General features: G+C 47.5%; 2 protein-coding genes and 1 long non-coding RNA gene across 6 annotated transcripts in view; all 3 read right to left on the reverse strand.

Annotated features, from left to right (window-relative positions):
* LOC116943732 (uncharacterized) overlaps nucleotides 1-6,340 on the reverse strand; it is a 52,892-nt gene extending 46,552 nt beyond the window's left edge. For 3 of the 4 annotated variants that reach the window (XM_076068116.1, XM_076068114.1, XM_076068117.1), the window contains exon 1: nucleotides 6,065-6,337. The gene's annotated coding sequence lies outside the window, so the exon portion shown is untranslated. Of the gene's footprint in view, nucleotides 1-6,064 lie in introns of all 4 variants that reach the window. The other variant, XM_076068115.1, reaches the window with a different exon arrangement.
* Nucleotides 6,341-12,674: 6,334 nt separating this feature from the next.
* Nucleotides 12,675-13,408, reverse strand: LOC142925148 (uncharacterized). The gene is made up of 2 exons (XR_012942232.1): nucleotides 13,255-13,408; nucleotides 12,675-13,216 (listed from the first exon to the last, which is right to left on the reverse strand). It is a non-coding gene; the product is annotated as an uncharacterized LOC142925148 (long non-coding RNA).
* Nucleotides 13,409-15,407: 1,999 nt separating this feature from the next.
* LOC116943785 (myosin light chain 3, skeletal muscle isoform-like) lies at nucleotides 15,408-27,545 on the reverse strand. Its single transcript, XM_076068119.1, has 6 exons — nucleotides 27,369-27,545; nucleotides 24,181-24,208; nucleotides 19,651-19,794; nucleotides 18,464-18,637; nucleotides 16,198-16,275; nucleotides 15,408-15,448 (listed from the first exon to the last, which is right to left on the reverse strand). Exons 1-6 carry the CDS (start codon nucleotides 27,477-27,479, stop codon nucleotides 15,420-15,422), a joined length of 564 nt encoding a protein of 187 aa, XP_075924234.1. The 5' UTR covers nucleotides 27,480-27,545; the 3' UTR covers nucleotides 15,408-15,419.
* Nucleotides 27,546-27,796: the final 251 nt, after the last annotated feature.

The raw sequence follows: 27,796 nt of genomic DNA on the forward strand, positions 1-27,796 counted from the left end.
CATGCCATTGTACCGTGCTGTATTAATAATTAAAGAAAACATTTAATATTTATACGCCAGAAAAAAATACCTGCCTTGTTATTACTCACACACGGCGTGTACAGACATTGTTTATGTTTTGTTCCGTAGTAATATAACAATAATTAACTTTTATCACGAAAGGACACATTTTATTTTGGTTGCAACACACCATCACGGCTTCCTGTTATATGCGAGTGTGCAGGTAGGATAATCCACAGGCACACCGTTGCTTGCTTAAGCAAATACGCCGGTCAGCTTAGCTCAAAATCCAACGCTTTAGCCACTGAGTTTCCGCTCGATGCACAAAAGTCAAGATTTAGCCCTTCAATCCTCGCACTGAAAATCAATTTATGCACCATCTGTGACGCGATTTTAAATCTCAAGCCCTTTTGTCCAACCGCTGCTGGATGAAGGTCTCCCCCATGCCTCGTCCGTCACGGGAGTCGGTGACTATACTTCACCGCGTTCGTCAGTGCAGGTCGGTGAAGTGGAGGGGGGGGGGGTGTGGAGGTGGCCCGGGACTCGTTCCTATGTCACTCGGCGCCACTGATGGTCAGCCGTGACTGGGAATCACGCTCAGGTCTCCCGAGTAGATTGTGTAGAGGGCGATCCACTTGCTCCACCGCTCCGCCCCGACACCCTCGTGTGTTATTATTGTATTGACGGTAGAGTCCCTTCTCCAGTAACGCCGCGTGTTGTTTTCAGACGCGAATTGGATGTAACGCCATGACTGTATCAGGGAACACATTTTTTTATAACGCGGATGCGAATTGGATATAACGCTATTGAGCAAACAGAACTACGTCGAGCGAGTAGGAATAAGCGGTCGTGCGGCTGCCTCGGCGTAGCATCGCACGAGGCATTGGGATGCTGCTGGATGCTTCTAGATGCTACCCACGCACCTCGGTCTTTCTTTCGCCTGCGTACGTATCTCACGTGTTATCGCGGGCCGAGCTTTACTTTATTAAAATGCGATTTTTCCATAACGTGGTGTTCTTCAGGAATGCAACTACCACGTGGCTTTTTATGACCAAATAGAGCAGTCCAACCTTCTTTCCTCACCTGTATATTTAAGATTCATGATCATCGTCCACCTTCAATAATTTCCCTTGCTGTGTTTTACAGCTGTATCCTTCCGACAAATATCTTTGTTAGTTTAGCGAGCCTGTTGTACATTCACTTGGTTCTACAGCAGAACTCCAGCAATCCACGTTGATATGGGGGGACCATATCAAAGTGGATTCTGTAATCCGCGGCAGACTGTGGAAGTTGGACCCAAATAAGCCATTTAAAAAAATTTGATTTGAAGCTTTCGTGACTGCAAGAATTCATACTCTTTGGTTTCTTCAGTAAAGTCACGTAGAAAAATAACGAATAAATCACGATGTTTCGATAGCAACACAAGCCATCGTCTTCAGGTGAAACAACACAGCAGGCGGACTGCTGAGGCAGGAGGACATGTAGCGAGAGAGCCACTGCAACCAGAGGCCACACGCGCCTGTGGTGGGCACAACCCAAGGGCAAGTGGGCGGGGCTAGGGATGGAATTTGCAAGTAGATGCAGGATCGTAGAGCTCGCACACCTTGGCCAAGGTGACTTCAACCGAGCAGATGGATGCAAAATTTAGCAAACTTTGGAAGGACGGTGATCAACCGGGTATAGTGTTAACTGTTGTGTTGGCCGACTCTCTGGATGGCATTACATTTCTAAGTTTGCTAAGTTTGATATCCTTTTTCTTTTTTTTTCTCTCTATCACCTTGTTCGCTCTGTATATTTCACGGCGTAAGTCAGCCAGTGCCAATGTAGGAGTAGGCAATGGGGGAGCTGGGAGGACGAAAGATGCATGGCATAAGTCAGCCAGTGCTAATTTATTTTGGGATCGATTGTCGTGTAGGTATTTATATATCTGGATAGCTTCATGAACGAATCTTTGATGGTAGCCCGATGGTTTGCAGAGTACCTTGGTCTCGGGAAAAAACAATGTCGTGTGAGCCTACCATGGGTAGAGAACCATCTGAGGACCCAATCAAAACCATCACCTTGCCATACATAGCAGGGGTTACCAATTTTTTTTCCAAAATCTTGAACAAACACAAGATTCAGGTTCGATTCAACACAGTACACAAAATCCATGACCTGATGCCATCTGTGAAAGATGTGATTCCTGACATGTAATATCGATCCCTGCAGTCACGAAAGCTTCAAATCAAGATTGATTTATGTAATACCGGATGTGGAGATACATGTGCTGCTTGTCCCAATTATCTGGTCCAGACTGCACAGCTGGAATGCAACTCTCCTGGCCAAAATAACAACAACATCCAGGAGCTGTTGAGATTGCCAATTAAATGTAACAAAAGTCGACAGTGTGGGGTGAGCTTATTGTTTACATAGGCAAAACGTTCTCACGGATTTACGGTCACAAGTGCTGCATCAGCATGATTATTCATGCCAACATCTGGCGCCAACATCGACTAATCCTCACGACCAAGCTGAGCATTCAACAGACGGTGTGTAATCCTTCATTGCTGTGACACAGCTCCAAGACTTCAGTGGAGAGAGATAAAGAGAGAGAAACTAAAAACGTTTTCTTCTCTCAATATTTCTCCGTTGGGATGTGGGCACTGCCGGTGGGCCACGATATATTCGCCAATCTAATAGTTGGCCCTGAAAACGCTGGGTGGTGTTGAGGCCTTCTCTTTGGAATTACTGGCGGGGGGGGGGGGGTGGTTCTGAACCCTGGCAACGGTAAAAGCACAGCGATATGGAATCGTCTCAAATCAGGACGGTGTGCAGCGACTTGCAGGGGGAACTCGGGAGGCGGTGGAAACCGGCACATAGCAGCAGCTGCTGCTGCCCCTTGTCCTTCTGAGAGTGGTGGAGGTCGCGGGTTTGGGTGGGCGCTGACGAATTAGCCTAGGCGAGTTCCTGCAGTGCACCCTATGCACTGGCTACAGTGCGCCGGTGGGTGGGGAGGACATTCGCACGATTGGGTGCCCGGTCGGAGCTTCTTGAGTGTTTGTGGAAGCTGTGCGCGTAACTGGCGAGCAATGAGTAAAAACTCAATTTCGTTCCTGACTGATTGATGCCTCGTGGATGGCTGAGAGGCTTTTGGGAGGGAGAAGCTGGGGGCCCATTCGCCACAAGATACCCAGCCTCTGACCAGCTTTTGTGGTCAGGGAAAGTTGGTATGGGTGTCTTGCTGGGTTGTGTTTTGTTGCGTGTGAATGGTGACCTCCAAGATGCTGATGGTGGGGAACTTGGCAACGATCGTGCCGTTGCGTGTCTGGGGGAGGTGGTTGGGCTCTCTCTTGTTAGATGTGGTCATCGCCTGCCACTTGTGTTGCATTAAGGTTACTTATCACTTATCAGCCCACGTGACAGTGCATACAGGACTTTTATATGTGCAGCTAGTATAAGGCACGTTCAGAACAGCCACAGACCTTGTGCAGAATTCAACAGCGATGAATAGAAATGATCTTGACATCACCATCGCAATTGGTGCATAACACAAAGCAATCGTTCACGTCATTGTGCATAATATAAATAACAACATAAACAAGCAGACAGTTCACCTCCTTTACACGTCCCATGAGCTACACCGCCTTTTGCGATTGCATTATTTTAGCAGGATTGGCCTCGTCAGCCAACCGCGTACTCATAAACTCTGACCCTCATCGTTGTCCATGGACCATCATCATACTCGACCTCAAGGGATCTCAGATGATGATTGAAGCAATATTGGTTCAACACAAGCAAATTGAACCGGTTTCGATATTTACTGTCTCATCAGCAGCCACGCTTTGCTTGAACCAACGCTGATGAACTGCCAGATATATATTTGTTTTATCTGGGCTAAGGCCTCTCTCTGTGTTAGACACAGGTCCCAGATCCACACAAAAAACACAGCACAAAATAGTGAGCCGGTGACTGCGGAGTAATAATCCGATCGAAATCCTTAATTTCGATCGGGTCATTGGGGTTTATTAGTAATAAATCGGCATTTTGCGAACCCAACTGCCACTGTGTAGCATATTATTACGTACCAGGGACTCTATGAGTCTATAATTGGCAATAAGTAACGCCAAAGCAGTTATAAGTGACTCAGAATTGTGCGCAGTTGCGTATACAGAGTACACGACTTCCCTGAAGGCATTCACCTTCAGCGAGCGCGATGCCGATCACACAACGCGGTTCGAATTCGACCCTCGATCGATGGCCGCGCCATCGCCGCACATGCGTCGACGAAAAAGGTAAGGGACAAGTCCTTACTTACTAACAACTCCTTACTCACTAACAACTCCTTACTTACTAACAACTCCTCACTTACTAACAACTCCTCTATAATTTTTCATTGCTGCAAGGGTTGCCCTCCCTACCTGAAAATATTGGCTCCGCCATTGTTGGTAGCCTATCCATTTAAAATGGTGATCGTACAATTCACCGTTATGGGCCACATTCAAGGAATTGGAAGCAGTAAAGTGATGCCACCTCTGGTGGTACTGGTTAAGTGCGCTATCTGGGCCTGGCTCATGGGCTGTGTATGGCTAAACTTTGCGTGGCTTATACGAACAACGTAACGTGGTAGCCAGGATCTGCGATAGGAATGTGATGGAACTGTCTGTGAAGAATTCGATCGCCCATGTATTCCCATGTGTGTGAGTCTATTCACAATCCCACGTATGAGTCTATTCACAATCCCAAGTGTGAGTATATTCACAATCCTACGTGTGAGTCTATTCACAATCCCAAATGTGAGTCCATTCACAATCCCACGTGTGAATCTATTCACAATCACACACGTGAGTATTCACAATCCCACTTGTGAGTCTGTTCACAATCCCACGTGTGAGTCTATTCACAATCCCACGTGTGAGTCTATTCACAATCACACAGTGAGTATTAACAATCCCACGTGTGAGTTTATTTACAATCCCACGTGAGTCTATTCACAAGCCCACGTGGAGTTTATTCACAATCCCAGATCTGAGTCTATTCACAACCCCATGCACGTGAGTTTATTCACATTCACAATCCCACGTTTGTGCGAGCCTCTTCACAATCCCACACGTGTACTGTATTTACAATCCCATGTGTGCGTGTGTCTATTCACAATCTAACGTGTATGTGCGTCAGCCTATTCAGTCGCAGTGAGTGGGAGGGGGGGTGAGTCTATCCACAATCCCATGGGTCAGTTAAAAAATCCCACGTATGTGTGTGTGTGTCAGCCTATTCAAAGTCCCGGTGGGTGGGAGGGGGGTGAATCTATTCACAATCCCATGGGTCAGTTCACAATCCCACGTATGTATGTGTGTATGTGTGTCAGCCTATTCAAAGTCCCGGTGGGTGGGAGGGGGGGTGAGTCTATTCACAATCCCATGGGTCAGTTCACAATCACACGGATCGTGACCAGGCTCGTTGCACGCTGCGCCACGGCCGATGCGCCAACTGCTCCGCACGCACGCGCACGCACGCACGCGCACATCCTCCCTCCGTCACCTGCGTCGCTCGGCACTGCAGTTGCTTCTTCTTCTGCTGCTGCTGCTGCAGCATCCGATAGGGACCCTCGTTCAAATTATCGGGGCTATTTTTAACGCGCGCCAGCAATCAATCGCGTGCGATGATGTACAAGAGAGCTGAGCCTCGACTCCACTCTCGACCTCTTTCTTTCTCCGTCACTCATCGTCGCCGTCGTATTCACAATCACACCGCCAGCATTATCGCCATCATACTCTCGACGCGTTACGATGCGGGGCCTGAGCCGAGCCCTCCTCGCCACGCACGCAGCGCGGATGATTGTCGCAGTGGCGTGCGTTAGGCAAATGCGATGATGACGACGATGGTGATGTGTGGGATGATGAATGGGATGAAGATGAGCTGCATGATGAGTGGATGATGATCATGGGTGGGATGGTAATGATCAGTGGTATGATGAATTGGGTGATGATGATCATGGGTGGCATGATGAGTGAGATGATGATTGCGATGATGAATGGAACGATGATGATCATGGGTGGGATAATGAGAGGGATGATGCACGCACCTCGATGTTGTGTCGCAAGCACCAGCACAGAGGGTCTCGGACGCCGCGTGACCAGCGAGCGGGACGAGGCGACTGTGATTCGCCGCGGCGATAGTATTCGCTGCTGCTGCTGCTGGTGGTGGCGGTGATTTTGTGATGATTGCGAGGATGGCGAGGGTGCTGGTGGCGCTGGGAGAGACGGCGACTCTCTCCCTCCCTCTCACCTGGGACAGCGCTGCCAGAGAGACTCGCGTCGCAGCGAGCAGTAGCGACGTCACGGCTCTCCTAACCCCCTCCCCTCTCCCCTCACTCCATCCCCTCATCTCCACCCCTCCCCTCATCCTCACCCCTCCCCTCTCCCCTCACTCCATCCCCTCATCTCCACCCCTCCCCTCATCCTCACCCCTCCCCTCATCCCTCCCCTCTCCCCTCACTCCATCCCCTCATCTCCACCCCTCCCCTCATCCTCACCCCTCCCCTCATCCCTTCCCTCTCCCCTCACTCCATCCCCTCATCCCCACCCCTCCCCTCATATTAACCCCTCCCCTCATCCCTTCCCTCACTCCATCCCCTCATCCTCACCCCTCCCCTCACTCCATCCCCACCCCTCCCCTCTTCCCTCACTCCATCCCCTCATCCCCACCCCTCACTCCATCCTCACCCCTCCCCTCACCCCTCCCCTCCCCTCATCCCTCCCCTCCCCTCACCCCTCCCCTCACTCCACCCCCTCATCCTCACCCCTCACCCCTCCCCTCACCCCTCCCCTCACTCCACCCCCTCATCCTCACCCCTCCCCTCATCCTCACCCCTCCCCTCACTCCATCCTCACCCCTCCCCTCACCCTTCCTCTCATCCTCACCCCTCCCCTTCGAACTCCGTCCTTGATTCTCTCACCCCTTTTCCTCTCCTCCGTGAGGACTCATCCAGGTCACCACATTTGTCGAACGCTGCCACTGCCACTCGGTCACGTTCACTATAAACATTTATTATAAACGGTGACCCCAACGCACTTCTTTGAGAAAATGTTGTTTAGCGCAATGCACAGATGCTCCGTACACATTTCTGTGCTGTCGTTTGTAACCTGCGCATTTCCATCCTGCACTACTCTTCTGCTATGAAGACAATGGTGGAGTACTCTGATCTGTTACAGATTTGAGTGATGTAATGTAGCAACGATGCGGTCCACGTCCCATGATATACGAAGGGTTTCTCAACCCTGTGGCCATCACAAACCACCACGGCCCGCCTCTCCTCGTTAACTATGTCTTGGGCAATCATCAGGCGCGTGCAGCGCGTAATGACTGGCTCTGTAGCGTATTTGAGAAGCTTGGTTAAACGTGGATGAGGGGAATCGGGAAGGACTAGAAGATGTTGGAACCCTGGCACGGAGTCTGGCAGGGACAGACACTAAGAGACAGTGTGAGACAGAGTGTGACAGTGAGGCAGAGTGAGACAGAGTGAGACACATTTGTGGGCCACTATTCCACAGACCACAAACCCAGACTAAACTATTTGATCAGTCACCCGAGGTCAGAGGGCAACCCGCAGCTTCGGAGGCGCATGCGGTGGCTCTTCAAGGACGGCTGCTTCGTGACCGTTCTTTATGAAGGTCCACCACCGTCTCGTATTCTCATTGCATAGCGCCTCTTGACATAATAAGGTTGATTTTCTTTTTGACATAGCGAACTCGATTTTTTTGTATCTTCTTGTTATTTTGGTTGCCACGGTGGCGAGATGTTAACTACCTCGCCTGGTATACAGGAGGTCGTGGGTTCGATCCCGACCCTGATGTATGTTGTATGTCTTGGAGTTTGTGTGTTCTCCCCGTGGTCGCGTGGATTTTTCTTCGGTTTAGAATCAACGTGTGTTTCGAGTATTTGGCTGCTACCAATTTCCAAATGATGATAAGCCGCATCGTTGAGCTATCATATGTGGCCAGGTCACTTCTGAAAAAGAGCTACACAGCTCAGTTTTTTTTAATATATATCACTTGCTGATTATGTCTGATTATGTGCGCCTTACCTGGTAAAATAAAAATAGTAATAGTAAGACTCCTGATCTAGGTCGATCACAAACCTGTCAACCCATACGGCTTATCCGTATTCTTGAACAAGGAAAATGGGTTTTCAGGTCCATACGGCCTACAGCCGTTTCAATACGGACACAACTTTTTTTGACTATTTGTTCGTGTGTTCTCCCTTGTGATGGGACTTTGTAAGATGAACGTTGAGATGTATAAGGTCACGTGGTGACCAATAACATCTGAACTGGTAAGCACTGATAAGGTATACTCTCAATACTTTGCAGTACCCTTGTGATAAAGTTAAACACAATACAGTAAGCACAAAAGCAGTACCCGTTATTTGTACAAATCAATTCCTGCCACCAAGACTATCCCCCGTGATTCCCATGATTCCAAGGGCGGTCACGATTTGGGTTTAATTCGCAGCTTGTGATGTTAATCATCAGCCAGCCATTCTGGAGGGGGTGGGAGGGTGGCTGTCCACGTGGACGATCCCTGCAGCAGCGTTGCCCGGCAGAGAGACCACAGCGAAGTGCTGTAGCGTCCCCTAGTGGCTGCGTTGTGACATCTGTCTCTGTGTCCCCTCTTATCTGACAATCTGTTGATGCTGCGTTGGCCGCGGTGGGTGCCACAGAGCACAATAAACCCAAAAAAATAACTCAACACACCCTGTCGATAACAAAAAAAATGTGCGGATTTGAAAGGAAAAAAATATATATACGTGATAGGCGACGATTCGTGCAATGGCTCTATTGTTTATGTATGTGTTGCTGTGAAGATGATGAGATACTGAATGTTGAAACAGGCCCAGTTTCCTTGTGTTGAACCAGTGCTGTTGACGGGATGTTTAAAACAAAAACAAAAACATTTTTATAGCACGTACATAAAAAAGGAGCAATGCCCGAAACGTCACCTGTGTTAAAATATGTCATTATTTTAAAGCTACGGTTTTGTTGGTGAATGTGTTTGGTTCATCGGACTCGCCCGCTACGACATGCGCCAGTGGTGGCTACGCTGCTGCACGTGGCTGCCTCTACTCCAGCACTGTGGAGGCAGCAGCCATGGTTGGTGAATCACCGCACGGATGTTGCGAAACTCCCTTCCCGTGGGCGTCGTTGACACCATACCCTGGTTCGCCATCAGGCAGTTCAGCAAGTGGACTAATCTCCATCCGTCTCCATTTGTACGGGGACAGAGTGCTGCCAACTCACGTAAGGTGTGGATTTTTTTCCGGGTGCTCCGGTTTTTTCTCACACACGTACCTACATGGCCGAACTGTGACCGACCATGTAGGTATGACTCAATCCACCCCAGTGCCGTGTCCGATACAGCGAACCTTGACCTTAGCTGCCCGATGAGTATTCCATGGTCAATGGTGTCGAAGGCGGCTGAGAGATCGAAGCCAACCAGCTTTGCGGCGCACTGGTCATCCATGATTTTGTAGAGGTCATCAGTGATCTGAACATACCTGTCAATTCATACGGCTTATCCCGTCTTCTTGTTCAGGGAAATTGAGTTTTCAGGTCCGTTTCAATACGGGCAAAAAAAATGTTTTGTCTATTTGTTAGTGTTTCTCCCTTGTGATGGGACTTTGTCGGATGAACGTTGAGATTTATAAGGCTACGGGGTGACAAATGAGGTCTGAATTGGTCTGCAATAATGTAGGCACTGACAAGGGGTTGACAGGTTTGTCTTCAGTAGAGCCATCTCAGTGCTTCAGGGGCTCTGTAACCTCTGAAATCGTAATCAGGTTTGAGGTCGGGCGATAGTTTGCGGGGTCACCATGGCTCAAGCCAATTTTTTTCCAGGAAGGGTGTTGCCTGCGCCATTTTAAACCGTTCTGCGAAACGAAAGATTTGCCAGGTGGACAATCAGCGGCAAGCAAGCGATGTCCGAGCACGATTTGAGTTTGGACGTGTGGATGTAGTCGAGTGGCGACGTCTGATTTGGCAGCCGTGCGATGAACATCGACACCTCTGCCACTGACGTTGGTGCCAGGGTCTCGAGTTTGGCATTGGTTCCAGGTTGATCAAGATGGCAGCCCGAGAGAATGCGTTGCCTTCATGTTAGAAACTGCTGTCTTGATCATCACTATTTTATTGGTAAAGAGCGTCGCAAGTACTGTGCACAGACCGGGTTGACTTCTTGATGGGTGCTTAGGGAACATGAACAGAATTTCCTCTCTCACTTACCAGCATCTTCTTTGGTTCTTTCGGTAAAGTCACGTAGAATGAGAATAAAATAATAAAATAAAACAATAAAATTCTCACGACGTTTCGGCCACGACACAAGTGGCCTTCTTCAGGTGAAAGGAACAAACCTGTCGTGGCCGAAACGTCGTGAGAATGTTATTGTTTTATTTTATTATTTTATTCTCATTCTACGTGACTTTACCGAAAGAACCAAAGAAGACGAAAGCTTTAAATCGAATTTTACCAGCATCTGTTAAATAGTATTTGTACTCTAAGCTTATATCCTTTCCTGGGTAAACTAGTGCCATGATAATAAAGTGAATCAAACGTGTCACGTAACTCAATTTATAATCTAAAAGTGAGGTGTATTGATATTGACCTAAACGGCCAAAGAGATGTATAAAGACAGTAGAACTGCCTGATGTGCACCACTGCAAAGACTTTGGCTGCTGCACCGCTCTATATCGCATTGTACGCGAGCCTGGCTTTCTCACTAAACCTCGTTGCTATGGAAACTGCAGAAATTGGTACCTTGACATTCATTAATATTGCAATTCAGAGGGCCTACCCTTTAAGAAGCGAGCGGAACCAAAGTGCTATCGCAAAAACACAAACCTATGGACAAGGTTACAGTTGTTGCACGAAATTGTATTTAATCAAATCCTAGCTGTGATGAAACCAGGATAACCGAACTTTCGTTGGGTTCACACCCAAATATTTCAGAGATACGGGACTACAGCCTGTCGAGGTCTGGCATCTCATACATTTGGATTATATCATACTTTGTTTTTGCAAAAACATGTGCGCAACAATGTTGCACGGTTTGAGGTCAGCTCGAGCGACTTCGTCGAGCCTAGCTCAGAGGCCCAGCTCAGAGACCAAAGTGCTGTCTGGTACAACGGGATGTGGAGCGCGTACGTACTAGGGACCTCGTGGCAAAGTGAATACTGAGTGCACACAATGGCCAGGTGAGATCCAGGCCAACACCGCAACACAAATGCGAACCTGCGCAGCGATGGTTATGCACGTGGCCTGCAATCGAGCACTGTGGAGGCAGCGAGGGTTTAGGCGGGGACCACACGAATATCCTGAAATCCCTTCCCGTGGGCGTTGAGGAGGTTTCCCATAAACACTGGCTTGCCAAGAGAAGGCGGTACACCATAATGTGGACGAGTATCATCTGTTCTTTCTGTACGGGATAGAGTGTTGCTCTCTTGCACGTGTGTTTACTCCGGATGCCCCGGTTTCCTCTCACGTGTATCAGCGCGAATTAATTGTCCGAAAGCATTTTAATACATAGAGGACCACAGAACTTGGGCAATTGTCGGCGCCAACTCACCGCGTGGCCGCTGAACTTCCCGCTCGTCTGCGGTTCTTCCTCGCACCTCTGAGTCACTCTTGTCTCTATCTTCGAGAGCGAGCGAGCATTGCGAGGCGCGTTACAAGTTGAGATTATTATTGTTGAAAGAGATCCGGACGACCGTCCCGACTCCCACCACACCTGAGGCAGCTGCGTGTTACCTGCGCAGCCCGCAACCCGAGGCCCACCTGAATTGGTGCCAGGGTGCTTTGTGGCTGATATGGTTCTGAAGTTTTCCGCGTAATAATTTGCCTCGCATTGAGCCCCATGAGCCAGGGACAGATATTTCACCTGTCGGTACCGCTCGTGGTGGCATAACTTTGTAACTCACCGAAATAAAATTGAATTACGCAATAACCGATTGAAATGAGTAGTAGGGGTTACCAAGGCATGCACTGGTGTTGGCCGTATACATGAATCGCTACGGTTAAATTGTTGCTACCGAGGGCGGCTGTCGATCTCTGCTCTGGTCCATGGACTATCTGTAACAGTTTTTTTCGAGGTACATTTAAATAATCCCAGTGGCACCGATAGCGAGGCAACTGCTGGCCCTTCCACTGGGCAGGAAAGATTTCCGTCATGGGAGCTTCCCTGTACTCCCCGTCCATTTGCTTTACAGCTGTACATGAGGTTTTTTTTCGTGGTGTTTGCTGGGCATTTGCTGTCGGCCGAAGTCGGGAGGATACGTATGTTTGTTGCACTTCTTCTGCCACCGTACGTAGCCAACCGCATTAATCAGACGTTGTTGCAGTGTTAGCGCGCGTTTCTCCCAGTGTTGGTGTGGCGTGTTGAGAGGTTGTGAGGATCCACGTCGCGTGAACACAACAGCTGCGGTGTTTTTTTATAGTCCCGAGCCCGCATGGGATTTAGGAGGACGGCTCGTGACGTCGTTGCCCCTACGCACTGATTGAAAACGAATTGTTTACAACCACTTACAACCACTACGTACGGTGGGAAAGAAGTTCAACATACATAGAGTACATACAACACACACGGCTGACAAAACCGGGAGAAGGCAGAGGAAGGGACTCGCATGATTGTTTCCGTTTCACGTAGTGGAGTTCAGCTATTTTTATTTGACTAAGTAAGGCCAACTGAGCTATGTAGCTCTTTTTCAGAAGCGACCTGTCCACAAATGAGATATCAACGAAGTGGCTCATCACGTGGAAATGTATAGCAGCCAAATACTCTAAACGCACGTCGATTCTAAATGTGCAGGGAAAAACTGGAGATCCCGGATAAAAATCCACACAATTATGGGGAGGACATGCAAACTCAAATTATACAGCAGGTGTCAGGGTCGTAATCGAACCCACGACCTCCTGCATACCAGGCTAGGGAGATAACATCTCGAGTTGCTGGTCACACCAAAGAACAAAAATGTGTGAGCATACGTCACATCAGCTCCCTTTCAATTTCCAAGTCACAATGAAACACTTTCTTGTTTGCTGCTGCTGCTGCCTATGGCTGTGTGCTGTGGCCAAGGGCGGAGCCACAGGGGGGGCTGGGGGGGGGTTCAGCCCCCCCTGAAATTTTGGGAAAATCGGTAATCGGGATAACCGGATATCCGGCTGCTGCAAAATGCTGCAGGCTGCCACCTTGTGCTGCCCTGCAGGCTGCCACCTCGTGCTGCCACCTTGTGCTGCCCTGCAGGCTGCCACCTCGTGCTGCCCTGCAGGCTGCCACCTTGTGCTGCCCTGCAGGCTGCCACCTCATGCTGCCCTGCAGGCTGCCACCTTGTGCTGCTGCCCTGCAGGCTGCCACCTTGTGCTGCCCTGCAGGCTGCCACCTTGTGTGCTGCCCTGCAGGCTGCCACCTTGTGCTGCCACCTTGTGCTGCCCTGCAGGCTGCCACCTCGTGCTGCCCTGCAGGCTGCCACCTTGTGCTGCTGCCCTGCAGGCTGCCACCTCGTGCTGCCCTGCAGGCTGCCACCTTGTGTGCTGCCCTGCAGGCTGCTTGAGCGGCAGCCTTTCGAACTTATCAAACTTATTAGCCACATCAGCGGCTCCGACCTACTAATAAACTCCGCGTTCAAATCCAATAAAATTTGTTTTATACATTTGTGGCGCCCATTGGAAAACATTAACACTGGATATCTCAGAATATTGAAGATGATGATGGGGGGTGTTTTCCCCCCAAAGTCAAATTCCTGGCTCCGCCCCTGGCTGTGGCATCGCGATGTTCAGCATTCTGGGCGCTGTTTGCATGGATGACGCTGTGTGGGATAGAACTATTGTTGTTATTATTATTCACTAGATTTTTGCTAATGTGAGGAGCTTAAGTTTATACTGTCGCCCTACCTGCATAAACACGAAACGCGTTTTTACACTTGGTTTGTTTCTCTGTGGTATTCTCGTACCATTTTTTTTAGTTTAGGTGACTTTTGATGTTCAACATTTTTAGATGAAAATTTACATGACGCTATATGAAATATATTTTTATTAGAAAATTAGAATATAAATTGTCACTGAATTAAAAACAAATGTAGGAAGCACTAGTTCGTGCATATTAATTATGATTGCATATAGTTACAGTATTTAATCTGTTTAACTATTTGTTTTTAACAGAGCGAGTGCGCTGTACGCCAGGGCATCTCAGAGCGACCTACGTTACATATCGTCATCTCAACACATTTGAAAGGGCACCCTTAGTGGCAGCTGCCTCTGTGGACACAAGGAAAAAAACAACACCTGGCCTGCATACACGCAGGGAGAGATGACTGCTGTAAATCAGTGTTCTTCACGATTTTTCAGAGGGGGGCCCAATTTCGCCAATAAGACGTCATCAGTGTGAGGGCCGCCACACATTTGAAACCATTGGGGGTTTGACAGCAGCACGATGATGATGGGGGGTGTTTTCACACTTTGTGTATTATCGGGGGCCACACGTTAGGGGCCGCACTGGTGGGTCCTGGTGGCCTTGCAACGAAGAACATTGCTGTGTGATCCCAATTGAGTCCGCGTTTATTACGTTTCGAATTTGCCACATTTGGACCCTGACACCGGTGTACGGTGGCCTGCTCTTGCAAATGACATCATTGGTTCTTGAACAGCCACTGTGAAGGCAAACGGCGTGTATTTTTTGGTGCGATTAACACACCCGCAGCCCTGACCAGGGCCAGCCGTCCAGGATGCACATTTCTCCCTTCGTGTCAACTTCTACAGCTTCGTATTCTGTTGGTGCACATTGTGTTTCACGTAAATTTGCTCAGACATGACATTTCTATTTTATAAAAGAGGTTCTTGAACGTTTTTTTTTAAGATAATTTATTACAATTGAAGAACATTTTATCGTCACATAAGCGACACAAATTTTGACATTCGGTGGAGGTTTTTCCTTAGCTCATTTGCCGTTTCAAAATTGGTGGTGGGGGGGGGTTGTCTGTCAGTCAAGGTGAATGGTTTCTGGAAGAGAAAAACAAAACACGTAATTCAAGAGAGGAAGCTGTCCGCACACGAAGCGTACATTTTTTTTAAATTTTGTATTCTAGATTTAAAGCTTTCGTGACTGCTAGGAATCCATACTCTTTGGTTCTATTGGGTAAAGTCACGTAGGTGAAAATAAAATAACATAAAAAATTAACAAAAAATCACGACGTTTCGGCCACAACACAAGCGGCCTTCACACAAGCGGCCTTCATGAAGGCCGCTTGTGTTGTGGCCGAAACGTCGTGATTTTTTGTTAATTTTTTGGGTTATTTTATTTTCACCTACGTGACTTTATTTTGTATTGTTTCACGCACAGTACGGTAGAGTGCGGTGTTCTTTGGCCCAGCTGACCTTTGCTCACCTGAGGCAGCCCTCAGCCCGCCATGATATGCTTGATGAACGCTGCAATCCCGGATACACGGAATAAAAATCAAGGCGTCGGCATAATAGCTAACAACTCACCGTATAAATGTATCAATGTATACAAATGTAATAGTGAAATACTTTCCATAACAGAGTTTGTTTTGGGGTTAGATCACGTAAATATAAATGCGACTATATGGGTGGCCGCTCAATTGATCCCGAGCATTTTTTTTCTCCCATTTGCACGATCATTTATGTTTGAAATAACCCTTAATTAAGAAAAAAATATTACGGTTTAGAAAATTAAATCGGGGTCACAAGACATCTGGTCCGCCGTGTAGGTTCCACTCAGACCGCCATTTCCACGAAAACAAAGCTATCGCGCCTTCACAGGCAACAGTAAAATTTAGATTTAAAGCTTTCATGACTGCAGGGATTCATATTCTTGGTTCTTTCGGTAAAGTCACGTAGAAGGGAAACAATAAAATAATACAAATATAAAACAAAATTCTCACGCCGTTTCGACTGCAACACTAGCAGTCATCATCAGGTGTGAAAACCACAGCAAGAAAATTTGAAAAAAGTTGAAAAAAACTTTACCGAAAGAACCAAGAAACCAAGAATAGGCAACAGTAAGGCATACTTTATACCTTGTGAATTCATCGACGCGCGCTTCTACCAAAGTAGACTTTGTCGGTTACAAGTGACATCTCCCTATCGTGTTTTGAACGGCAGCGTTTGACAAGTAAAGGGAAATTGGTTGGCGATGCGAAGGGAAGTAATTTTACCTTCATAGTTAATGTCTCCATTGCTGTCCTCCTGTCCAGACATCAGCTGTTCTACTTCATCCTCAGTCATCTTCTCCCCTGCACACACAATCCGCACGTGTCACTCAAATATCCTTCATGCCCCATATCGCGGGACGTTGACTTCCCATAGAAATCACAATTTTAACGCGACACTGTCGATTCTTTAGAAATTCGCCCTGCAATTGCTTTTGACGAACATCCGTGCGGTATTTGTTTAAATATCAGTGACTATAGTTAAACCGATACACTGCATCTGTTTAATGTTTAGTGCTTCGGTAGCTCAGTTTTGGAAATGTGTCTTTGTTATCAATCTGCAGGTGATCTGCTTAGAGCCTATTTTTGCTGCAGGGAATTTGTATTTTCAGCTTTGATTTAACTTAATGAATGTCTGTGCAATAACTTTGATTCATCATGTGATGCGGTGGCTTTGTTGTACAGTATTTGCTTTTGTTCTGATTGCTTTACTATTGCCGAATTTTATTTTGTCTTTGTCATGTTGGGGATCCAGGTCACTTTTGCAAATGAGACTCATCCCGGACTCTAAATTTATCGGATGGTTAAAACAAAATAAAATTGCACCTCGTCTTCCCGCCCGACTGCGACATTTCAGTCTTTTAAATGTACAGTCAATGGCTCACCACTTTCTCAGATTCTGCATTGCTCACTCATTGGATTCCACTGCAGATTGAGACCTCTCATTGAAAACGTAATTACACGAGACCCCCCAATTTGTAATACTCATACAAATGACACAAACATGCACAGCCTGAGCACGAGTAAACAAAGATCCCCGTTATAGACTCTAACATACTGTTAGAGCAAGTGCTGTTAGCAAGCACCTATAGAGCGCCCTGAGAATGATTGTTAAAGGGAGCTTTATACATTTAAATTACGATTAAGGCCGGCACAGCACACGAAGAGGGTGGGTGGCCAACACCACGCCTGGCCGCCTTTGCCTCCCTAGTGGTGATGTTTACACACCGCACCAGGTATTCAATTGAGGCTGAGTCGACCTAGGGGAAGCCCAAGACCGGTTCAGGTAATTGTCACTGGTGTCGACCATGAGTGGATTCATGGCGCAGTGCACTATATTCTCAGATAAACGTAAAAGCATTCCACTCTATGTTGATTAACTGTGAGAAACCAATAGTGGCAACTGCATATTCTCTGTATATTCTCAGGTTAACATAATGTATGTACAACAAACTGAACATAAGAGCATTCCACTGTATGTTACTTAACTGTACATAACCAAACTCGTAATACTGTAGGTACTGAATATTTTCAGATTAACATGATCCATTGTAATGAATATGATAACATTAACCCCGCTTGGTCTTCGCACCAGATAGGCTCACAGCGATGACATCACCGTTGCTCTATTTAAGACCGAAACAGGAGAACTTTTTCACATTTCTGGCTAATCGCTGGTTGCAATCACCGGCGAAACATCACAGTACAGTAAAACCTTGGATTGCGAGCATAGTTCGTTCCAGAAATGTGTTTGTAATCCAAAGCACTCGTATATCAAAGCGCTCGTATATCAAAGCACTCGTATATCAGTTGTGATCACGTGACGCTCGGCAGTACAAAGCGTATACGTACTACTACTCGTATTGCAACACCCTCTCGCTCGTTTATCAAATTAATATTTATTTAAAAAAAATTGCTCGTCTTGTAAAACACTCGCAGACCAAGTTACTCGCAATCCAAGATTTTACTGTACTCGAATTGTAAATGTTGCGTGTTTACTCTCCGACACACCATTGTGAACTGAAATAGTGACGAATTGTCACCTCTGTTTACGTGACAAACCTTACGAGTTGGCTGCATCGGTTGGTGTCGGGTTTAATGACACATTTATACTTACGCGATCCTCCACAAAAAAAATCCTACGACTGTACAAATTTTTATTTTACCAGGTAAAGCCCACTGAGCTATAAAGCTATTTTTCAGCAGTGACCATGGCCACAAATGAAAGCTCAACAAAGTGGCTCATCACGTGGAAATGTATCGCAGCCAAATAATATAAATGCGTGATGTTGATTCTAAACGAAAAGGAAAAACCGGAGGACCCGAAGGAAAATCCACACGACCACGGAAAGAAACACGCAAACTCCAAATAAATAATAATCGCCAGGGTTGGAATCTAACATCACTACCTCCTGCATACCAGGCGAAGGTGGCTAACATCTCGCCGCCTCTATTGCCGACGGCGATGGTGGTGTCTACTCGCTCCTCTCACCGAGCGTCGCAAGGACGTGACGAAGCTCAGCGCCCATCACGGTGCCATTGCCTTCCTTGTCGAACACGCGCAGGCCCTCCACAAAGTCCTCCAGAGTGCCGCGGTCCTTGGAGTTGGCGACGTGTTGCAGCGTGGGCAAGAAGGTCTCAAAGTCCATGTCCTTGATCAGCATCTCTGCAATTCAGCATCGGTGGGGGGGGGGTGGGCGGACACTGGGGGTCAGTCCATTTCATGCGCTGGAAAAACTGACGGGAAATTGACGTATGCCACCGTTGAACGTTTAGAAGCCTCTCGTTAAACGACGAATCAATGTCAATGTCACGTTGTGACATTGATTCGCCCCCATCTCCGGAAGCCAAGGCGCCACAAAGTCTGGCTTTGACCGGAGTTGGTAGGACTCGGTGTTCTGTGATTTGCCGACGTGCGGGGAGCGCTATGGAGCATTTTGAAAAAGTCGGTGTGGTACGTGGTGTTTTGAAGTTGTTGGCGCACGATGGCGCTGCGTAGATGTGAGAAGTTATTATCCGCCACTGTTTGATTCGTGTCCTTGGACAAAGTGTCTCAAGGCATAGTTAATAAATTCTAAATCTCGTTAAGACTCGCTGTATATCCGGATCGAGCTATTTGTCCATCTTTCTATTGCCGATGAAGCACGTCCCGAAGTCTGCATTGGTGCCTGATAATATTGAGGGAATTGCATGGGAGAGTAAATGAAGGCAAACTCCTCTTTCTCCAATGTTAATAGAAAAAGCAACCCTACATTGCCGATAACAAAGCATAGTAATGTATAGAGCCGTGGACCATACAATATCCGCTGTTAATAGAAGTAGCGGGTAATCGGGTCACGGATAAGAGGAGTTCTATATTTGAAACACGTGTAGACAACTTACATTTGGGCGTTATGGTAAAAGAGATGGAGCCATTTTCTTCCCGCCGTTTTGAACAGTGAGGGTGGAGCTATGGTATGAGTTGTGTTTTTTTTGGTTGTTCCCGTTTTTTTCATGATTATTAAAGAGTTGTATTGTCATTAGACCGTCCTGAGTGCGAAAATCTTCAACGACGCAAGTGAGTGAGGTGCCGAATAAGGAAACGGACTGCACGTGGCATAGACAAACAGGTGCCACCGCGTTTTAGAGCAAAGCAAACCACCGGTGGTGGTGGCGATGGTGGTGCTGCGGTCCCCTCACCCTCTGGCTTGGGCTTGTTGAGCACTTTCAGGACCTCTGCGTTGGTCGGGTTCTGGCCGAGGGCTCGCATGACATCGCCACACTGGGAGTACGTGATCTTGACGTCGCCCGTGCGGTCAAACAGGGAGAAGGCTTCCTTAAACTCTGCATGTGAGAAAGAGATTAGAATCACAACGTGTTTTCCGAATCGTGCCATTGTTAAAGCTTGAGTAATAATAGGGGTTTTCCTCTTTTTTCTGGCAACAAAACTGAAACCTTTTTACAAGGATTCATGTCTGCATTAACCACAATACCTGCAGTCAAAATGCAAACAAAAAACATACTATGATAATATATGCATTGTCCTTGATACTGATTGGTCCACACCAAGGGACGGCTTTCTTTTGAGCCTCGACCCAATTGGTGCTCGACCAGATGACGCCAAAATGCGTTACACAGCTCAAAGTAATGAGGGCTCGGGGTGAGCATCTACATCATTAGACTTCCTTTGCCAGTACCAAAATATAATAATAGGGTTTTTCCCCTTTTTCTGGTAACAAAACTGAAACCTTTTAATAAGGATTCATGTCTGCATTAACCACAATACCTGCAGTCAAAATGCAAACAAAAGACATACTATGATAATATATGCATTGTCCTTGAAAATGATTGGTCCACACCAAGGGACGGAAAAAAGGGGAAAAACCCTATTATTATATTTTGGTACTTGCAAAGGAGGTCTAATGCTGTATAAAGCTTGAGTACTCCATCTGTTTACTACTGTGCTACGGTATATATGTAAAGCGTACGCAACTTTTTTTTTTTTACCCATGGCACACCACGGCAGGAGGAGTTGAGCCGGTTGCGCAAAAGGGGAACAGTTAGGCGGGCGAGGTGACCGGGAAAGGGAAGGGATGGCGGGACGGAAGTCCCCAAGACGGACAAAGAGGGCACGGTTCAAGATGAGCAGCAGGAAGACAGAAAGAGCACCGGGCAGGAAGGGAAGGAGGGCGAGAAGGAATGAACGGGCCAAGATGTCGGGGATGAGAGGGTGGTGATGATGATGATGAGAGGGGAGGTAAGAGAGGGAGAGAGGAAGGAGCGTGCAGAAGTGAGCTTCACAGAGCAACAGCGTTTTAAAGGGGGCGGGGAGAGGGGAGGGATTTAGGGTGGGAGTGGCTATACACAAGTCACGTGATTCACGGGAGGCTTGAGCAGATTTAGATAGCAAAGACAGATGAGAGGGTAGAGATTCAGAGTGGGGTTGGCCACACAAATATTAGGTGATTTACGGGAACCCTGACCAGATCTACATAGATTTGAAATGCATAAAGATTTTCGCATTGTATTTTGGAAGAAGTCATGTTATTTTTTTACATCCGCTGAAGATATTCCTTCTAATAAACACGTCATTTTTTGTTTACATTACTAATGTACACAATGTGCAATTATGTGTTCATGTGATATGCAAACAATTTTGGTTACGTTAAACTTGAAATTTGATGGTCATGCAGTCTGAACATTGCTTAACGGGACGTGATCTATCAATGGAAGTGACGTTGAGCAGTTATATTTGCCCATGCCCTCTGAGAGTAATGAAACCTCTTTTAACTTAAGTTGATCTCTTTGTCCATGAATGTTCCTACACTAATAATAGTGCACTGCTCTCTACATGCCCATTTAAGCTCACTCCACTGCTGGTTGTGCAATCGCACGGACAGTAAATATATCCGCAGTAAACACTGCATACAGTACAAAATAAAACGATAGATTTTTGTTCGATATCTGTTCCACCGTAAAAATGTGAAATAATATCTAGGAACCGAGGGGAGGAGCTGCGGGGGACAGCTCTAGAGGGCGGTGCCACACAGGGTGTCACGGTGGCTAGGAGATGTTAACTACCTCGCCTGCTGTACAGGAGGTTGTGGCTTCGATCCCGACCCTGTATATTTGCAGTTTGCATGTCTCTCTCCCCGCGGTCGAGTGGATTTTCCTCTGGGCCCTGCGGGTTTTGCCTCCAAATTTAGAAAGCACGCGTTTAGAGTATTTGGCTGCTATACATTTCCGCTTCGTTGAGCTATCATTCGTGATGGCCAGGTCGCTTCTGAAAAACAGCTACATACGTAGCTCGGTGAGGCCTTACCTGGTAAAATAAAAAATAATAGTTAAGTTTAGTTTGATCCTTCTTTGGAAACTCGTCTTTCGCTGCCTGTGTCCGCGCATGTTTCACTTGTGTGCACCATTCTCACGTGGCTGCATGAAGTACAGCATACCTCTTCGATGCAGATTCTTAATCTGCTCCATAAAACAGTGCTACGTGCTACCAAAGAAGGGCCATCACCCGAAACGTCGCCTATTACATATTACATTTGTATTATTGTTTAAGGGCACAGACAGTGTTTATTGACGATTGCATCGAGTTTGTATTCTTTCGCGACATAAAGTTTGGCATGGAGAGAGCGTGAGATTGGGGAGGAACCCGTGCAGACAACTCACAACTGGAACGTTACAATAAGAGCCACCACCACGTGAGACACTGAGCAGGCGGCGGTGGTGGTGGTGGTGGTGGGAGTCCAACGCAGACAATGTGGAAGCGAGACGGAGGGAGGAGGAGGAAGGAGGGAGCAGGTGATGGGGGAGTGGGTCCGGTGTTGGCAGAGGTGGTGGTGGGGGAGTCCAACGCAGAGAATGTGGAAGCGAGACGGAGGGAGGGAGCAGGTGATGGGGGAGTGGGTCCGGTGTTGGCACATTTGCGGTCCCTCGGTGCGCCTGCCGGTGACTTAATCACGGATACATTAAGCGGGGCCCTAACACTCACCCTTAAAATTAGATTAAGCAGTTGTCTAGCTGGCTGGCGGCGACTGTTGCGAAGTTGCTCCCTTTGATTGTGGGTGTTGTCTATCATGCCCCTCGATGTTTAACTCTGACGGTCGCGATTGGCTGCGGCTCCCTCGCGCGTGTAAGCGACACCGCGACTGCGGCTGCCGGTTCTTATTATTCTTGTTTGTTTGTTTGTTTTCGCCACAATCTGCCCGTCCAACCGTCGACAATTTTAATTCTGCTAATTGAATCGCTCGAGCGGAGATGAATGTTGAGTGAGTGTGGTGTGTGTGGTGTGTGTGGGAGCGAGACGGGCAAAACAGCGAGCGCTGCCAATGATTTTGTTTTGATTATCGATGTGCCAAATTACACTATGGAAAAGATTTTTGTTCCTGGGTAGAAAGTGTTCTTTTATAATTTCTGATGCCTCAAAAGTATAGAAAATGGCTATTATTCCCCACAAACTTTGTTTTTGTGACCAGGACTTTATGTGATGGAATGACACAAATGCACACCACGTGTTCTCATTGAAAATGCGTAAATTTCAAAATATCACTGTCCTGGTCACAAAAGTAAAATTTGTGGGGAATAATAACCATTTTTTTAATATATACTTTTGAGGCATAAGCAATTAGAAAATAACACTGACTACCCAGGAACAAAAAACATATTTTTGTTACACAGTGTCACACACGGATATGCCGGTGTCGCGTCAGCGGCGTAAGTTGGCGGCGGACAGCTGCAGAGACACACAATCCAAGGGGGGTGGCCGGCTCCATTCGATCCCCAGACGCGGCAGTTGCCACGGCGGTTTCGAATTTAATTTTAATTCGCACGCGTCTCTGCCCGTCCGCCCGGCCAGTAACACAATGGGTGCGCCCCGCGCTCGATAATCTAGATTTGAAGTATTCGTGACTGCAGGGATTCATACTCTTTGGTTCTTTCGGTAAAGTCACGTAGGTATAAAATAAAATAAATTAAATCACGACGTTTCGGGTGCAACACAAGCGTCCGTCATCAATTGTTTCTTGCTGTGGTGTAGTTTAAGATAACAGGAGAACAGGTGGAAGTGGTTAAGGAGCGGTTTGGGTATTAGGGGTAGTGATAGAGGTTGGGATAGCGATAGGGGTTGGGGTATTAGGGGTAGTGATAGGGGTTGGGGTCGTGATAGGGGTTGGGGTATTAGGGGTAGTGATAGGGGTTGGGGTAGTGATAGGGGTTGGGGTATTAGGGGTAGTGATAGGGGTAGTGATAGGGGTTGGCGTCGTGATAGGGGTTGGGGTATTAGGGGTAGTGATAGGGGTTGGGGTAGTGATAGGGGTTGGGGTAGTGATAGGGGTTGGGGTAGTGATAGGGGTTGGGCTAGAGGTAGTGATAGGGGTTCGGGTAGTGATAGGGGTTGGGGTAGTGATAGGGGTTGGGGTAGTGATAGGGGTTGGGGTAGTGATAGGGGTTGGGGTATTAGGGGTAGTGATAGGGGTTGGGGTAGTGATAGGGGTTGGGGTAGTGATAGGGGTTGGGGTAGTGATAGGGGTTGGGCTAGAGGTAGTGACAGAGGTTGGGGTAGTGATAGGAGGAGTTAGGCTAGGCCTGGTTGCAGCAGGGAAACGCTTACAGAGCCACTGACTGCTAACACAGCCCGGCCAATGTGAATGTGTTATTCAAAGTGATAGTTGACACGGGATGTTAGAAATCCATCCAAGAACCACGGGATTATTTGTTTACACTCACCCTCGATCTGGTCTGGTGAAAACTCGACCTGAAAATGTAAATGAAAATAGTTCAATGTTAGGCACTTTACATCACTTTATAAAACGGACTCCAGCGCTGTCCTACCAGACAGTCTCGCCCCCCTTCACCTGATGAAGGCCGCTTGTGTTGTGGCCGAAACGTCGTGAGAATATTATTGTGTTATTTTATTTTATCAATTTATTATTTTATTATCATTCTACGTGACTTTACCGAAAGAACCAAAGAAGATGAATCATTGCAGTCACGAAAGCTTTAAATCGAAATTTCAAACGTTGCTTCTGTCAACTCTTGAGTTTCTAAATCACATCTTTAATATTGTAATTTAGTCTAGATATACGGTTATTATAAAACACATTTAAGTAATATAAACCATGTCAATATTTAACAGCAAAAACTAAAATATATCAATTACTTTAAAAACGACTTCACGCATCATTATCCATTTCATATAACTGGTGAAATATCCGTGACCTAAATTCATGGACAATGTATTCACGTACTCATTGAATTTCAACCGCTTTAAATGACCCCATTGCGGTTATCAGCACGCATGACTTTAATGTCAGCAGCAGCACCTGGATGACAAGCAGCTGCGGAGATTCTCACGTGACATTCACCTGAGATTCTCACGTGACATTCACCTGAGATTCTCACGTGACATTCACCTGAAACTCTCGCGTGACATTCACCTGAGACTCTCACGTGACATTCACCTGACATTCTCACGTGACATTCACCTGAGAGTCTCACGTGACATTCACCTGAGACTCTCGCGTGACATTCACCTGAGACTCTCGCGTGACATTCACCTGAGACTCTCACGTGACATTCACCTGAGATTATCACGTGCCATTCACCTGAGAGTCTCGCGTGACATTCACCTGAGACTCTCGCGTGACATTCACCTGAGATTATCACGTGACATTCACCTGAGATTATCACGTAACATTCACCTGAGACTCTCACGTGACATTCACCTGAGACTCTCGCGTGACATTCACCTGAGATTATCACGTGACATTCACCTGAGATTCTCACGTAAAATTCACCTGAGACTCTCGCGTGACATTCACCTGAGATTATCACGTGACATTCACCTGAGACTCTCACGTGACATTCACCTGAGACTCTCACGTGACATTCACCTGAGACTCTCACGTGACATTCACCTGAGATTATCACGTGACATTCACCTGAGACTCTCACGTGACATTCACCTGAGACTCTCACGTGACATTCACCTGAGACTCTCACGTGACATTCACCTGAGATTATCACGTAAAATTACGTATTCATTACGTATTCATTTTTACGCGGAACCTTTCATGGACAGATCACAGAAGCGTCCTTCATTCGAACATTTCAACGCTCCGTTACAGACTAAAATATAATAGTGTAATACAAGACAATGCCATCGAGTCTTCATTGGTCTCGTGACGGGGTCACAAGTATTACCGCTCTTGAAATATTGAGGGGGTTTTCATTGAACAGAATTCGCGACAATCTAGATTTGAAGTTTTCGTGACTGCAGGGATCCATACGCTTTGGTTCTTTCGGTAAAGTCACGTAGGTAGAAAATAAAACAAATTAAATCACGACGTTTCGGGCGCAACACAAGCGTCCGTCATCAGGTGGGACAACCACAGCAAGAAACAAATTGCTAAAGTGGGCAAAAGGGGGGCTGCTTGTATCAAGAGGCTATATAGGTAAGAGAGGGGGGGGGGGGTGCGGAGCCAGGGAGGAGGGATAGAGAGGGTGGGGGTGTGGGGTAGGGGGAACGGGGGGTGCTGCACAGCGACAAAGCCAGGGCAGGGCAGCGAGCGGGGCTGGGGGTAGGAGGCTGAAGAAAACTGGAGATGCGGATTTGATGGCAAACTATGAAGCGGTTAAGGTTTCACCTGGTTAATAACATCCTTCCAAGGATTGCTCAATTTGTATCCATCTTCTCGGTTGAAGTTATGTCTGTGTTTATATGTACGTGACTTTACCGAAAGAACCACAGAGTATGGAATTCGAGATCATAATAAAAAAAATTGTCTTCTCTTGTTATTTATTTTAGCTGCGCGTCTCCTGGCCTCGTGCCTCGAAAGCCGTGGCACAGGAGGAGGTGCTGGGTGATGATGACCCTTGTGGAACGTGTTTGTGTGTGTGCTACTGCTTCTGTGTGTGTGCTACTGCTTCTGTGTGTGTGCTACTGCTTCTGTGTGTGTGTGCTACTGCTTCTGTGTGTGTGTGCTACTGCTTCTGTGTGTGTGTGCTACTGCTTCTGTGTTTGTGTGTGTGCTACTGCTTCTGTGTGTGTGTGCTACTGCTTCTGTGTGTGTGCTACTGCTTCTGTGTTTGTGTGTGTGCTACTGCTTCTGTGTTTGTGTGTGCTACTGCTTCTGTGTTTGTGTGTGTGCTACTGCTTCTGTGTGTGTGTGCTACTGCTTCTGTGTGTGTGCTACTGCTTCTGTGTTTGTGTGTGTGCTACTGCTTCTGTGTGTGTGCTACTGCTTCTGTGTGTGTGTGCTACTGCTTCTGTGTGTGTGCTACTGCTTCTGTGTGTGTGTGTGCTACTGCTTCTGTGTGTGTGCTACTGCTTCTGTGTGTGTGTGCTACTGCTTCTGTGTGTGTGCTACTGCTTCGGTGTGTGTGCTACTGCTTCTGTGTGTGTGCTACTGCTTCTGTGTGTGTGTGCTACTGCTTCTGTGTGTGTGTGCTACTGCTTCTGTGTTTGTGTGTGTGCTACTGCTTCTGTGTGTGTGTGCTACTGCTTCTGTGTGTGTGCTACTGCTTCTGTGTGTGTGCTACTGCTTCTGTGTGTGTGCTACTGCTTCTGTGTGTGTGTGCTACTGCTTCTGTGTTTGTGTGTGTGCTACTGCTTCTGTGTGTGTGCTACTGCTTCTGTGTGTGTGTGCTACTGCTTCTGTGTGTGTGCTACTGCTTCTGTGTGTGTGCTACTGCTTCTGTGTGTGCTACTGCTTCTGTGTGTGTGTGTAATGCTGTGTGTGTGCTGCCGCTGCTGTGTGTGTGTAATGCTGTGTGTGTGCTGCTGTGTGTGTGTGTAATGCTGTGTGTGTAATGCTGTGTGTGTAATGCTGTGTGTGTAATGCTGTGTGTGTAATGCTGTGTGTGTGTGCTGCTGTGTGTGTGTGTGCTGCTATGTGTGTGTGTGCGCTGGGTACCTTGACCGTAGCGGGGTCGAAGCTGGCCTCCTTGGGCGGCTCGGGGGGAGGTGGCTTGGGAGCGACGGCGGCGGGCTCGGCCGCTTTCTTAGCCGGGGGCTTCGGTGCCATCTCTCTCTCTCTCTCTTCTTGATGTCCTGGGACCCTCCTTGTGTGCCGCGACAAGAAGGTGGCGGAGCGAGCGAAAAGTCCCGGAGTCTTATAGGGGTCCTCTGCGAGCGGGGGGGGGGGGCTGGGCGGAGCGAGGCCGTGCACCCACTGCACGTGTTGATTATTTTATTACGACACCGGCGCAGTGAGCGAAGGGTGAGTGTCAATCTCCCCGTGGTTGACACCGGCATCACCCTGGCTCAGTGTCCTTCATTGCAAGGCCACCGCGGGGGGGGGGGGGGGGGGCACCGGCGGCCCCCCCAACAATACACAACACG

This window comes from Petromyzon marinus, chromosome 19, assembly GCF_048934315.1.
Source record: "Petromyzon marinus isolate PM22_M1 ecotype Great Lakes invasive population chromosome 19, UKy_Petmar_22M1.pri1.0, whole genome shotgun sequence".
Classification (NCBI taxonomy): domain Eukaryota; kingdom Metazoa; phylum Chordata; class Hyperoartia; order Petromyzontiformes; family Petromyzontidae; genus Petromyzon; species Petromyzon marinus.